Source organism: Rhipicephalus microplus, chromosome X, assembly GCF_043290135.1.
Source record: "Rhipicephalus microplus isolate Deutch F79 chromosome X, USDA_Rmic, whole genome shotgun sequence".
Classification (NCBI taxonomy): Eukaryota; Metazoa; Arthropoda; class Arachnida; order Ixodida; family Ixodidae; genus Rhipicephalus; species Rhipicephalus microplus.
In genome coordinates this window covers 224,297,334-224,311,845 of record NC_134710.1, presented here as the reverse complement: position 1 = coordinate 224,311,845, position 14,512 = coordinate 224,297,334, and the positions used below count along the sequence as shown (strand labels likewise).

At 46.6% G+C, this 14,512-nt stretch overlaps 1 protein-coding gene across 4 annotated transcripts in view; it reads left to right on the top strand.

Moving 5' to 3' along the window:
- tna (Zinc finger MIZ domain-containing protein tonalli) overlaps positions 1-14,512 on the top strand; it is a 318,898-nt gene that overhangs the window by 232,320 nt on the left and 72,066 nt on the right. Inside the window, exon 1 of one of the 4 annotated variants that reach the window (XM_075878702.1) lies at positions 9,344-9,491. The exons of 2 other annotated variants lie outside the window; for them this stretch is intronic. In XM_075878702.1, the coding sequence (XP_075734817.1) occupies positions 9,409-9,491 (83 nt within the window). In that variant the 5' untranslated portion in view covers positions 9,344-9,408. Of the gene's footprint in view, positions 1-9,343; positions 9,492-14,512 lie in introns of those variants that run through there. One more of the 4 variants, XM_075878701.1, reaches the window with a different exon arrangement.

The following is a 14,512-nucleotide window of genomic DNA, read 5'->3' as shown; positions in this document are numbered from 1 at the left end:
TATGGCAGATCCGAAGTACCTTGGAAATCGATGTTATGCAGGAACGTGACTGTGTTGTGACTTTTTTATTCAGCAAAATGTTACGAAATGACGCTAAATATATGTAGAAATGTTGTACCTTCATACAAGTGTTAAAAAAAAAAGTCTCGTTTTTACTGTTTCGTAATGGTGCCAACAGCAACGTGGGTATTAGCAACACCAGATGCCTTAAAGGCCAACTCCGGCGATTTTTGCACCTTGCCAGGGTAATGGTGGTTCTGTGTTCCGGAGACCACTCTTGTCACGCGCTCGGTAGCTTTAATGCTCAGCAAGCTTGAGAATAATTTTTAATAAGCAAAAAGGCGCAATACCGATAGCAAAACCCAACCTAGCGCACAGTCTACGGATGACGTAGCGTTTGGTAGGAACCTATAGAACTGGATGTCGTACAAGGCATGCTGATCCTGCCGGCTGGGTGTATGAAAACTGTGCCGGGTCGAGCAGACGCTCGGAGTTGAGCTCGGAGTAGAGGTGAACGCGCCGAGCGTCAACTAACATGTCCTAGACTGACAGTGCATATCAGAGCTGTCCCAGAGCGACGACTCTGACGCAAATGATGCTGTTACCTCGCCGTTTTAGCGGCGAAGCTCCTTATGCCGTGAATCGCGCGTCCGCGTTGTATGTAGTAGTAGTAGTAGTAGTAGTAGTAGTAGTAGTAGTAGTAGTAGTAGTAGTAGTAGTAGTAGTAGCCACCTCTCGTTTTGTCCTTGGAATGTTTGCTGGATGGCGGTACTTGTATAGGACGGACGGACGGATGGACGGACGGACTGCGTTGGGGTTTAGGGACAGTGAAGGCAAAATAGACGTTAAACGGGTAGAAATAACCTGGAGGAGGCTAACTGATTGGTGGCTACAATTAAGGAGCGAGTAAAATTCAATGCTTCAACACATAGTGATAGTACTTAACTTTATGGCTAGGTGGTGTGAGCTGCCGCCCGATCTAAAGGGCACAGCCGCATCCGTCTGTCCGTCCGTCCGTCCATCCATCCATCCATCCATCCATCCATCCATCCATCCATCCATCCATCCATCCATCCATCCATCCATCCATCCATCCATCCAATATATGATGAAAAGATGTGAGATGGTGCATGGTACTTGGAGTGTTCACTAGATGGGCGGCTGGCGGATGGACGAAAGCGCGCACGGACGGACGAACGCACATACGCGCGGACACACGCAGAGACTGGCTGAATGATTGACTGATGGACGGACGAACAGACAGACAGACGGACGGACGAACAGACAGACAGACAGACAGACGAACGGACGGACGGACGGACGGACGCCAGCCAAACGCTGCCCTGATAGGACTCCGGCGAGAAATGATCGGAACACACGCTTGCCGTTTTGCTCGGTAACCGCGGTTGTCCTGCCTGATCTCACTGTCACGTGGAAAGCCGTGTTAGCAGACACTCTGCGTCTTGTGTGAGTAGTTTGTGCAGCCCACGAAGCAACACCAACTACCACCCATCGCACATTCATCCACAGGGAACAGGGAATCGCGTGCCAAACCAGCGAAATGACGGCCAAACACCGCGGAGGAAGGAAGAACACCGCCGCCGTCGCTTTGTAGCCCGCACAGTAAACATGGGAGGTAGGAAGGCTTCATTCGACGATAGATTATGCACTGATGTCACATAGGATGTATGATAAGCTCAGGGAAATGCACATAGATGAATGTGGCTCCAGAAGTCTGGGTAGCGATCACAAACGTATCAAGCTAAGTTTTGGAAGAGCAGTGAAAGTGGGAAGGAGACAAGATGAGCAACTACAGGAAAATTTTTATCCAGAAAGGCAAATTGAAATAGCCGCTAAACAAATTGAGAAAGTAATCACGGAGGATAATAAGACAGTGTGGACATACACGAATCTAATTAGACTCTTTGAGATAGAGCTTGCTAAGACGCGTGACAAGTCACCCCGGAAAAGAAGACACAAACCCAAAAGTTGGTGGGATGAGGAAGTTAAGAGAGCCGTAGCAAAACGTCAGGAAGCCTCTAGGGAACACAGACATGCTAAGCAGCGGGGTGAACCGACAGATGATGTGGAAAGAAAATGGGCAACCTTTCTAAGCTGTAGAAGGGATGCATCCCTTCTGATCAATGAAAAGATTAGAAGGAAGGGAGCTCAGTGGCTGGCAGAAGTACATAAAAAAGATAGAAAGGCAGCTGCGAAATTTTGGAACCATCTAAACTCCCTGAGAAATGAGACGAGCCTAGAGCAGAACTTTATAACTACAGCCCAAGGTGCTAGGCTAGAAGGGGACGAAGCTATTGAATATATAAGAACAAGGGTGACAGAAAAATTTCAACAAAGAAGTACTTTATGCACCACAATAGACAAAGACGAATCAAGTGGTGCAATGGCTCCATTTTCACAACAAGAGTGGGAAAGGGCTGAGAAAAGGGTTCCTAGTAGTACATCAACAGGCCCAGATGGCATTCCAATTAGGCTGATAAAAACATTAGGTCCGAAGTCTAAGCAGGCTTTGAGAGAGGCAGTGAGTACAATAATAATCGATGGCGAAGTTCCCGATGGATGGAAACTTAGCAGGATGAGCATGATCTATAAAGGAAAGGGGGACAAAGCTGACATAAACAACTACCGTCCTATAACAGTGACATCAGTGGTCTACAGGCTGGCGATGCAGATCATAAAGGAAAGACTGCAGGCGTGGATAGAGGATGAGGGGGTGCTGGGGGAACTGCAGAATGGGTTTCGGAAACACAGGAGATTGGAAGACAATCTGTTCTCACTGACGCAGTGCATCGAAATAGCAGAAAAAGAACACAGGCCCCTGTGGCTAGCATTTTTGGATATCAAGGGAGCGTACGATAGCGTGGTTCAAGAGGAATTGTGGGGAATACTGGACACACTAGGCGTGGAACATGTAGTCACTAATCTTTTAAAGGGTGTCTATAAAGGTAACAAGGTAGTTATAAAGTGGGAAAAACAGGTATCCAAGCCTGCAGAGGTAAAACGGGGGCTTAGGCAGGGGTGCCCCCTGTCACCTTTATTATTCATGATGTACCTACAAGGATTAGAGGCAAAATTAGAGGGAAGTGGACTGGGCTTCAACCTCTCTTTAGTCAAACAAGGAAAACTTATTGATCAGGCACTACCAGCATTAATGTACGCAGATGATATAGTGCTAATGGCCAACAACAAGGAAGATTTGCAGAGATTGATGGACATCTGCGGTAATGAGGGAGATAGGTTAGATTTTAGATTCAGTAGGGAAAAATCAGCAGTCATGATTTTCAATGACAACGAAGGTAGTGAGCTTAGAATACAGGAGGTCACGCTAGAGATAACAGATAAATACAAATATCTGGGCGTATGGATAAGCAATGGGACCGAGTATCTGAGGGAACACGAAATATACGTGACGACTAAAGGTAACAGGAATGCAGCAGTCATGAAAAATAGGGCACTGTGGAATTACAATAGGTATGATGTTGTGAGAGGAATATGGAAAGGGGTCATGGTTCCTGGGCTGACGTTCAGCAATGCGGTCTTGTGCATGAGATCAGAAGTTCAAGCAAGATTAGAAATTAAGCAACGTGGAATAGGTAGGCTTGCTTTAGGAGCTCACGGGAATACACCAAATCAGGGAGTACAAGGTGATATGGGATGGACATCATTTGAGGGCAGGGAAGCTAGCAGCAAGATAAAATTTGAGAAGCGATTGAGAGAAATGGGGGAAGAGCGTTGGGCTAGGAAGGTTTTCAGCTACTTGTACATGAAGAATGTCGATACAAAATGGAGGAAGCGAACCAGGAAGTTGACTGGTAAATACTTAGAAAACAGCAGGTGGCCAAACCAAAAAGAACTATCGGTTAAGAAAAAAGTGAAGGAAACGGAGACTGACATGTGGAGAATGGGCATGATTAAGAAGTCCGCACTAGAGATCTATCGAACTTTTAAGCAGGAAATTGCCAAGGAAAGGATCTATGATAATACTCGGGGTAGTTCTCTACTGTTTGAGGCCAGGACGGGAGTACTGCGAACCAAGACATATCGGGCCAAATACGAAGGGGTCGACACAGTATGCAGTGCGTGTGGAGAGGAAGAAGAAACTGCCGAACACTTGATAATGTTCTGTAAAGGGCTTCACCCTATAGTTCAGGATGATGGCGCAGAGTTTTTCAAAGCACTGGGATTTAGGGACAGCGAGGGCAAAATAGACTTTAAACGGGTAGACTTAACTAGAAGGAGGTTATCTGATTGGTGGCTAAAGTCAAGGCACGAGTGAAAATTAAACCCTTCACTGCGAAGTACGAATCCTGAACTTCATTATTTAAAGGAAAAAAAAAGATAAATGTAATGGTTAGTTCACTAAGTATTACGGCTAGGTGGCGTTAGCCGCCGCCCGATCTAAAGGGTACAGCCACATCCATCCATCCATCCATCCAGTAAAACGCTGCAGCGGGTTAGAGATGTCATTAGCTGCGTCACTTCCGTTGACATGCCAAACGTGACGACACGCAGACAGTGTTGCCAATCATACTTGCAAGCCAGGTGAGCCGTTTCGAGGCAATCTTTCAAATTCACTTGCAAACAATTTAAACATCTCTCAAGCCTGTAGTTTGGCATGAATGACGGTAATGTGCAAGGGAACATACCCAGCGAATTTCACTAAGATTTATTGACCTCGAAAAATCGCCAGAGTTCGCCTTTAATGAAGCACATATGTAGTGCCTGTGCTGCAGCGAGGATGGCGGCCCCATACGCTGATAGGAGTACGTAAATGTACTGTTTATAAGACAGGATAGCCGTGCACCATTGCAACCACAAGGGACGTTTCACGGGCATCACGGTCTAATTGAAAAGCAGTTCTGATTCCGAGACTGTCCGTTCGTCCTCGCATCTGACCGTCCGCGTGTCCATCCATCTGTCCGTCCGCCCATTCGTCAGACCATCCATTCATCCGTGCATCAGTCCGTCCGTCTGTGCTCCCATCCTTTATTCTAGTCCGAGACTTGAACGTAGAGAATATTGACCTCATAGGGCCCATAGCTTCGCCCACTCTTTGTCATTGAATTCGTGGAGATGCACGGATTTTTTTCTTAACGCTCTCGAATTAAAATTGCGAATGTCTGTTCGCACCGTTCCTTGGTTGATACAAACTGTCAATCACCTTCAGTGCATTGCGCTCAACTATAATTGATCCAAACACGACGTGGTGGCTGTATCGTAGGATCACACGTAAATTTTTAAATTTGAGTTGTCATCACTGCATTCCCAGTTGACACTTTACGATCTGTGAAAAGCAGTTGCGAGACCTGGCGTGGCTGTGTGGTAGAATACCTGGTCGCCTCGCAGAACGCTGGGGTTCGATTCCCCCTGGGACCCTGACATTTTTTAAGTGTGAATACACTTTATAAGCGACCCCAAACCATCCACCGCCATCGGCGGCGTCCGCAGTCTTCTCTCTATCTTTAAAAGAAAGAGGACTTGGCGGGCCGCAGCGCGACGCTCTACCGAATAAGCCACGGACGCGACGCTGATATCGCTGTCAGTAACGCGCCTTATACCCCCTCCCCCTTCGCTCGCTCCTCCGCTCTCCTCGCTCGCTGCAGCTGCGCGCGCACCCCTCTCTCTCGCGCGCCCGCCTTCTCTCTCAGTCTCCCGTCGAGAGCGGGTCGTGCGATGGATGTCCCGGAGGCAACGCTACCATCAACAACGAATGCAGTACAACCGAATGCCAACACTGCACCCGTCGTTGGAGGTGACGGTACCGCGGTGGTTTCACCGACGTTGGAAGACAAGGCGGCGCTGCGAAGGGCTCGTGAGACCCGTGTGATCAAATTGCGATTCCCAGGAACCATTACACCATAAAGGCACCATAGTGTGATTATTAAATATAATAGTGCGAATTAATAAATACCCGTCATAGCATCACCCCGTGCATTCGCACTTAACCATGTTCACCCTCGGGGAAATGCTTGGGAGTTTTCTGGACATTTGTCGGGTCAGCGCTGCTCATATTGGCTTTTTCTTAGCGGTCACGTGTTAAAATTACGCATGTGTGTTCTTGTCGTTCCTGGGTAGACATGACGTGCCAATCACCTGTGGCTCATACCCGTATACCAGTGGAACATATCCGCCTGCGGGTATGTGCCACTGTCTGGCGGAAATTATTCGACGACGTACGTACGCGAGGGGACTCTGGCAATATTCATGTCCTGACCAGCGAATCATATTCGTCAAGAGAGAGAGAATACGGGTTAGTGAAAGGCACGGACATTTTCGTCGAACCATCTTACCCTCCCATACTGATTTTGGTTTACCCCAAGTTAATGGGGTGATCATGGGAGCCCCCAAACGTAACCGGCTATAGATAGATAGATAGATAGATAGATAGATAGATAGATAGATAGATAGATAGATAGATAGATAGATAGATAGATAGATAGATAGATAGATAGATAGATAGATAGATAGATAGATAGATAGATAGATAGATAGATAGATAGATAGATAGATAGATAGATAGATAGATAGATAGATAGATAGATAGATAGATAGATAGATAGATAGATAGATAGATAGATAGATAGATAGATAGATAGACAGACAGACAGACAGACGGACGGACGGACGGACGGACGGACGCCAAAAGTACTTGCAGTACGCAAAAAAAATGCTTCGTATATAATAGTAATTATAAACGGCGGCGGCTCACCAATATACATTTGCCACACGAATAGTAAGTATGTGTGAGTGCTTTATGATGGACGACCGAATAATGGTTCTCGGCTGCTGACTCGAAATGCGCGAGTTCGATCTCGATCGCATGCATTTAGATAAAAATGAAGTGTTATAGAGGCCCATGTGCGATGTCGGCGCACGTTCCAAAAGTCCAGGCGGTCGTACTTAACCGCACACGTCCACAACAGCGTCATAGACCGAGTCGCGTTGGGACGTTAAACCCAATAAGCCAACCGGGCGACAGTTTCTAAAAGTAACACATCTTAGATATTGAACCGAACATGGCTTTTGACCAAATTTTTATAAAACTTGTGTGAGACAAGAAATATATATTACAAGCAACAATGCCGTCTGGTGGCGTTGTTGCTTATTGCTCGCATTTTCTTCTTGGTATCTTTGTCTCGAGTGCACGCCATTGTGCAATGCTTCCTACTGCCACCCCGTGGCTGAGTTACAACTATGAGTGGTGGGTATACGTGTGCGATCGACGTCTTCTTTACGTAATCATCGTCTGAGAGAATGTGCCCGGGACAGCCGCGGGACCTGAACAATGAACAAAAACGAAGGTGGTGGAGGATCTCAGGATCACTCGCGTCTTGAATTTATGTTATATTGTCACGTTCTAAACGAAGCCGACGTTTATAAATACACACGGTCCAAGTCTTCCCGAGAGTGGTCGGCACAGAACAGCCAAAAACAAAGGCACGAGCCCGAGAACGACTGCGTCTTCGTCTGCCTCCTTCACGCTGCAGATAAAGCGCGTGGCAAGATCATGTATTTTCCGCTCGCAATTATGCTACGGTATTTCAAGACTAATCCTGATAACAAACAATAGTAAAAGTGCCTATTTCTTTACAATTACCCTGTAGGGTACGTGAGTCCTTGATGAGGAACAAGAACATTTGCTGGACCGCACTGGATAATAATAATAATAATAATAATAATAATAATAATAATAATAATAATAATAATAATAATAATTATTATTATAGGGATAGTTGCTGTTGTTGATGTTTTCCTCTGCACATGGCTCGTGCCAGTGGAAGAAATTAAATGAACCACTTGAGAAAAGAGAGATAGCCCGGAGACTTTTAAAAGTCACTCACTTCGGGATGTTTCGATTTTAGAGCGAAAACAAAAAAAAACAGCAACAACGAAACCACAAAGTAAGCATGAATCATGCGCTCTGTACGAAGTGGAAGAAGAAAGAGGAAACATGCGTACAAAGGTGCGAGCCGGATGGTTGACCTTTTGCTGTGCCTCATGCCACTATCCCACAGTGGGCATGAGGCACAAGAGAAAGTGAACAAGAAGACGAGAACGCTGATCTCGGACGCCCAGACAGTGCCAGCGTTCGGCATTTAACTCGCTAAACCCTATGCTCGATGCAAGTTATTGAGTTAGTTTTCGATGATACTTTTTTTTCAAAAAAAAAAATAAGTTACATCCAAAGCGCGTTCTGGAGGGCCTCCTTCAAGATCATCTCAGTCATTTTCGTACTTACGTGGTAATTTCGACGGATGCAACGCAAGATCGTCAGAAGGCTGGAGTAGGTATTTTTTTCTCATCAGCCTAATTGGTCTGCACTCCGATTGCCTGACTTCACGCCAATTTATGTAGCAGAATTCCTGGCAATTACATTGGCTCTTCGAAAACTAAGTTCTCGGCAATCAAAAGCTATTATTATTATTTCGGATGCCTTGTCTGTTTGCACAGATTTAACGTCCGCAAAGCAGTCTCCTCTTCTCAAAATATTTTGGTCGCTCGTAGCACGTATCCTATCAGAAGTTCAGTTCCTTTGGGTCCCCGGGCACGCTGGAATTGCACTAAATGAAACTGCTGACTCGCTCGCTTCGGCGTCTTTAAATTTGCCGGTGGTACAAGTTGCTCCACGGTTTGTTTGTTTTTTTGTTACTGCCGAACGATTGAAACGCCTGTTAGTCTTAAAGAACAACAAAACATCGCTCGTACAATCTGATCAATTTTGGCACTTGCAATTCACATGGTACACCGCAAAATGCCTTTCCCGTTCATGTGAGGTCACCCTCACAAGCTTTCGCCGTAGAGTTCCTCAGTTAAATTTTTATCTCCACAAATCAGGATTTTCATTAACTAACTTCTGTGCAGTTTGCATTGAGCCGGAAACAATAGATCACTTTTTCTCACATGCCGCCGTTTCGCCTCACTGCGCCGAATAATTCCTGACAAACCGATTGGTATGCTGGGATAATCAGTTAATACATCCACCCTTTTATCGTTTAGAGCCAGTGAGTTGGGCGCGGGCTGCAGTGCTATTCTGTCAATGCTAGATAAATTCATTCAGGCAACGGAAGGATACGCTGCTTGTGGTACCGCCAGATGAATCCAATTCTTTGTCTTACTTCTGCTTTTTTTACTAATTTGTTTTATATAGTCTGCTTTATCCAACTCTTTTGCCCGTTTCATATATATTTTTTTTTCTTTCTTTAAAGGAATGTTATTATTGTTCTTACCTGATTTCTCTCTCTTTTAGCAAGCGTTGTATGAAAAATTTACATTATAATATACAGTGTGGCTAATGCCCCTTGTGGGTATGAGCCAAGATCTTCTAGGTGACACGTACGACACACATCCGGTTCTTTCTCTCGCGGAAGTCAGTGCCTGAGGGCGTGAATGGCAACAACGCCAAGAAAGCCAAGATTAATCCAGGTGCGACGGCCTCTGAGGGTCGCTAAAGGCGCTGTACTACGCTGTAGGTGAGTTGGAAAAGGCCGATTTGCTTATTTCCGAGGGGTGCCGAGAGCGGCGGGGGGGGGGGGGGGGGGTTGGATCGGGGAGCTTTTGTGGCGGATCGCGGAGGCCAGCTTTCGACTGCGCTGCTAGCGTCACTGTTGCCGACAAGAGAAGCCGTTGATCCGACGCTGTACGTCCGAGTATGTTGAGAGGAGTTGAAATCACAGATAGGGAGAATTCGATGCTTCGGGCATCGAAGGGCCTCGATGAAGATGATGCGCGTGCGGCCAGAGACTGAGCCGTCAAATGGGTACTCTAAAATGTAGTTTAAAAGTTTCTTGTATGAAATTACTGCCGCGCAAGGTATCTCTCTTTTCGAATGCTATCTTATGGTTCCCTATTTGCCGACGAGCTGTTTCGTTTTCCGATCTCTTTAGTGCTTGGATGAATTGACTTGGACGCCGCCGTTATTGCCACAATCGGCCACTGGTATGAATTGACCACGGGTAGAAGAGGGAACAAAGTAACTCAGCAATACTTGTTGTTGATCTAGCGGGGTTATGCTACAGCAAGCTTAGAGGGCGCAAACCACCGAGAAGAATAGGCAAAAGAGCGTGACCCTCTTTCCTGTCGCCTGTTCTTCTCGGTGGTTTGCGCCGTGTAATTTTGTTGTGGCACAAAATAAGCTGTGTCCTTACAAAGTCATGGTCATGTAGCTGCTCACTCTTTCACATTGTTGTGTACCGGGCTTACAGCGATGACAGTGCACGTCCAACACCAAATGGTCGAAGTTGCCGGAGTGCTACACTGCGGTGTCTCGAACGTAAAATCCCACATGTTTATTATATTATTATTATTATTATTATTATTATTATTACATGGTCTTGTAAGATCATACAATGCAACGGTCGCTAAAAAATTAAAGGCTTTTTTGTGTCTGAAAGTTGATCAGCTCGACGGGATCGACCCGTCTATATACTCTAAAGCACTTCTCAGTAACAGACACTGTTCAAGTGCGATAATTGCAGTAGTGAACGAGTAACCAACCAATAACACACCGTTTTCTCCTACGAATAACTTCTGCCTATACAATGCAATGTGTGGCATACCGCTTAGTGCGTCGTCCCGCCGCAATCACTTACGCAGAGATGGACGAATCCGATGGAGGCGAAAATATTGTAGGCCCGCGTGCTCAGATTTGGGTGCACGTTAAAGAACCCCAGGTGGTCAAAATTTCCGGAGCCCTCCACTACGGCGTCTCTCATAATCGTATGGTGGTTTTGGGACGTTAAACACCACATACAAATTATCAGGAATCAAGGATTGTTGACGATTTCGATTATTTACCGGCTCTTCTAAATAACTTCTCTTTGAGGTTTTGTGACCTCACTCAGTGCTGTTTTTAAGCTTACATATTGCAGGTATACTAAAATGGCAAGCTGAAAAGAGGCCCCATCTGCTTCAGTTGCCTTTAACAGTTCTACCTCCTCAGCTTTATGTTGATAAAAGAAACAAAAGGGGAAATGAAAACAGCGCTTGGTTCCTTCACGCTAATTGCTGCTCGTTTTCTCTGTGGTTTGTAGATAGTCCGGCGTCGCACGTATCGTGGCGGGGGGAAGGCGTAAAATGCCACGCGTCTCGTGCATTCAAGAAGCGTTCGCTGCTTGAAACGAACGTTGGGCATTTTCTCTGTGTGACATGCAACCGTGGCATTCCAGTAAATGGAGCAATAACCCTGCGAGAACTTCGTCAGCTGTGCGTGAACTGCGGCGCGTGCCAGGTGTGACGGCCGCTTTCTGCTTTCCTCGATATGTGCCATATCGACAGGCACGGGTTCAATCTAATGGCTTTGCTTTTTCCCTTCCCTCTGTTGTTTACAATCAGTCACCAAATCATGTTAGCAGTAAACGTGGTGTGCTTTTAAATGTGTATAGACGCATGCATTAGCGCACGCACACACAGTTTTCGCATCGCCTGCACACCTTGAAAACTAGAAGCCGGATTTAGCATGGACAATATAAACACAACAGACGGTTTTTTGCATGGTTACCAAGTAATGATTGACATCTACAAGTTCGCGTAGTTATCCAACTGAATGACTGGATGCAGGGCTCGTTTCTGGGGAAGAAAAAAAAACTACAACGTTCATTAAATGCTACTTGGTCGGTTGTGATAGCTGTAATTGGGTATTATGCCTTGCCTCTAGAACGGCTTTACGGCACTGTCTGTAGACAGTGCAGCTGTGTTTTCGCATTCTTTCGACTTGTCCTTCTCCCAAGCTGATGACATACCTTGGCAGTGCAAAAGTTACTTCTCCTGGAGAGTTATGCAGCGATCGCTTGCTGACGCATATGTAGTCATAAAAGGTGCAGGTGCGCACTCACAGAGCGAGATAAAATTAAAGAATGTTTGCTGTATATACGGCTATCACCGCATCCAAAGAACATTGATGCGCAATTTCCTACTCTCTCTCTTTTTTAATATATATATATATATATATATATATATATATATATATATATATATATATATATATATATATATATAAAAGAACTGCTTTCTCTCTGAAGTGAAGAAAACGCATACGCTTTGTTTCCGTTACACAGAATGCAGTTCTTCAAATGTAATACTACATATTGGTCCCAGAATACTGGAGTGGCCGTTGTTAATTATTTGCCGTTAAATTTAATTATTTGATTGTAATTAACTTTGTAACTCAACAAGTACTCAATCCCCTCCTTATCAAAATGTCAATGAGGCATATGTATCTATCCTTACGTAAAATACCCCGCCGCGGTAGTCTATATGGCTAAGGTACCCGGCTACTGACCAGCAGGTCGCGGGATCGAATGCCGGCTGCGGGGGTGCATTTCAAATGGAACGAAAATGCTGTAGAGCCGTGTGCTCATACTCGGGTGCACGTTAAAGAACCCCAGGTGGTGGAAATTTCCGGAGCCCTCCACTACGGCATCTCTCTTATTCACATGGCGGTTTTGGGACGTTAAACCCCACTTATCAATCTTACATGAAATTTAATTGCACTATTTTGCTCAACGTAATAAGTGCATGCTCATTTTATTTCTCTGGCTGATCAGATAAGCTGACGAAATGTAAGAAATTGATTGATTGATTGATTGATTGATTGATTGATTGATATGTGGGGTTTAACGTCCCACCAGAAATTTTAACCACCCGGGGTTCTTTAACGTGCGCCCAAGTGTGAGCACACGAGCCTACAACATTTCCGCGTCCATCTGAAATGCAGCCGCCGCAGCCGGGATTCAATCCCGCGACCTACATGTGGATCAGCAGCCGAGTACCTTAGCCACTAGACCACCACGGTGGGGCGACGAAATGTAAGGAATGCCTCGTGACTACGTTTGGTCGTAGATGTTCTAACAAGTTTGTTCTTGCTGCTCATATCTCTCATGCTGATCAAAAGGTTGTAATGAAATCTCGGCTGGACAAAAAAAAAAGAAAACAAAAAGCAGCAAGCAAACAGAGTCAGATATTCCCAGCGCACGATAGCGAAACCTTAATAGAATGCCCCGCACTTCTTACTCGTCACCTGACGCATACATTTTGTACTATTGTCAACTTTCGACGCATACGCGCGAACGAGTCGGGGACAGGTGGCTGCGCCAGCCAAAGGTTTCGGATTGACGACAGCCACTTGAAGGAGGGAAGGACACGGGCCGACGTCGCCTAGCAACAGCGAGCGTTCCATATCGGCTCGGAAACAATTAAGAAGATGCCGATGAAACCGCCTTATAAATCACCGCTGCGGGGGCCCTTTATTTCGCCCTGCGGCGGGGAACTGGACACGCCTTCCGCCCCGCGTTTGCCGCGTAATCGGCCGCAGCCGAGAAGGAAAGGGGGCTCCGAAACTCGAAGAGGGAGTGCGCCGACCTTTTTCATCCCGGTAGTGAAAGGGGAGAGCGCGACGCTGCTGTTTCGAAAGTTTCGGCCGTGGCGCCACGGTCCGTAAAACGAGCCACGGATCCTGGCGCGCTCTTCGGCGCTGCTGCTGGGAGGGAATCGCTCCATGCCTGTGGGAGGGCTCACTGCCAAGTAGCTCTTGCGAAAAACCCTGGCGTCGGGATGTGCGGAGTTTGCTACTGCGCCAGTAGAGGAGGCGGTCGGTGCACGGCTTTGGGAAAAATCGGCGCGCGTTCCATCCGAGAAGCATTCCAGAAAAGAAAGGTCGTGCGTGGGCTCGCGCGCAGTTGCGAAAGCTTTCGGTGCACGAATCAGTCGAAAAATGCTTGCGAAAAATGCTGCGAATCTAGAACTCGTCTCTTGGTGAAACAGGGCGGAAGGCATGACTACGCTTTCCTTTTTTTTTTCTTCTTTTGTTTCCCATCATTTCTCTCTGGCGCGCACACTTTTTTTCACATGTAAATGTGTGTTCTCCTATTTGGCCCAGAAGACGCGAAAGTACGCGACTCTTTGCGAACGAGCGCATGTAGCTCCGGGAAGCCCTCTGAGCACACACACACACACACAGAAGTTGGAAGTGGTTCTCCTGATATTTTCAATTCATGTCGCAGCGAAACTTCCAGACGGGTCTACGACGAGCGCACCTTCGAGAAGGCAGGCAGACGGAAAATGTCGAAACGACACGGCTTTTCCCGTGAGCGTTGGCGCGCCGAATGGCCGGATGTTGGCGTAAGGAGCGAGCGACCTTTTGCGGCTCCGCGTGGCACCGTTGTTCGTCGGCGCGCGTGGGCGACGCAGTATTTCTCTGGTCGTCCGGTAAACAACCCTGCCTGCGCTCGCGTTGTATAGAGCCGCCGCGAGTAAAGATCGCGAGTCGATCTTCTTGACGTCAGGCTGACGTCACCTCGATAACGGTTGCGCGGTGATGCGTCGCCTAGCGTTCCCTCCGCTGAGGCGACGAACATTCAGTTCGGGTAGATCCAATCGCACCAGGTCGCGTCGTCTTGCATAATCGGAGCCCGTCTTTTAATAAACCTCGCGCCTAATTAAGTTGCCTGTAAAATGCTGCGCATATATGCCATTGATCGGGATCAAGGTTATGCTT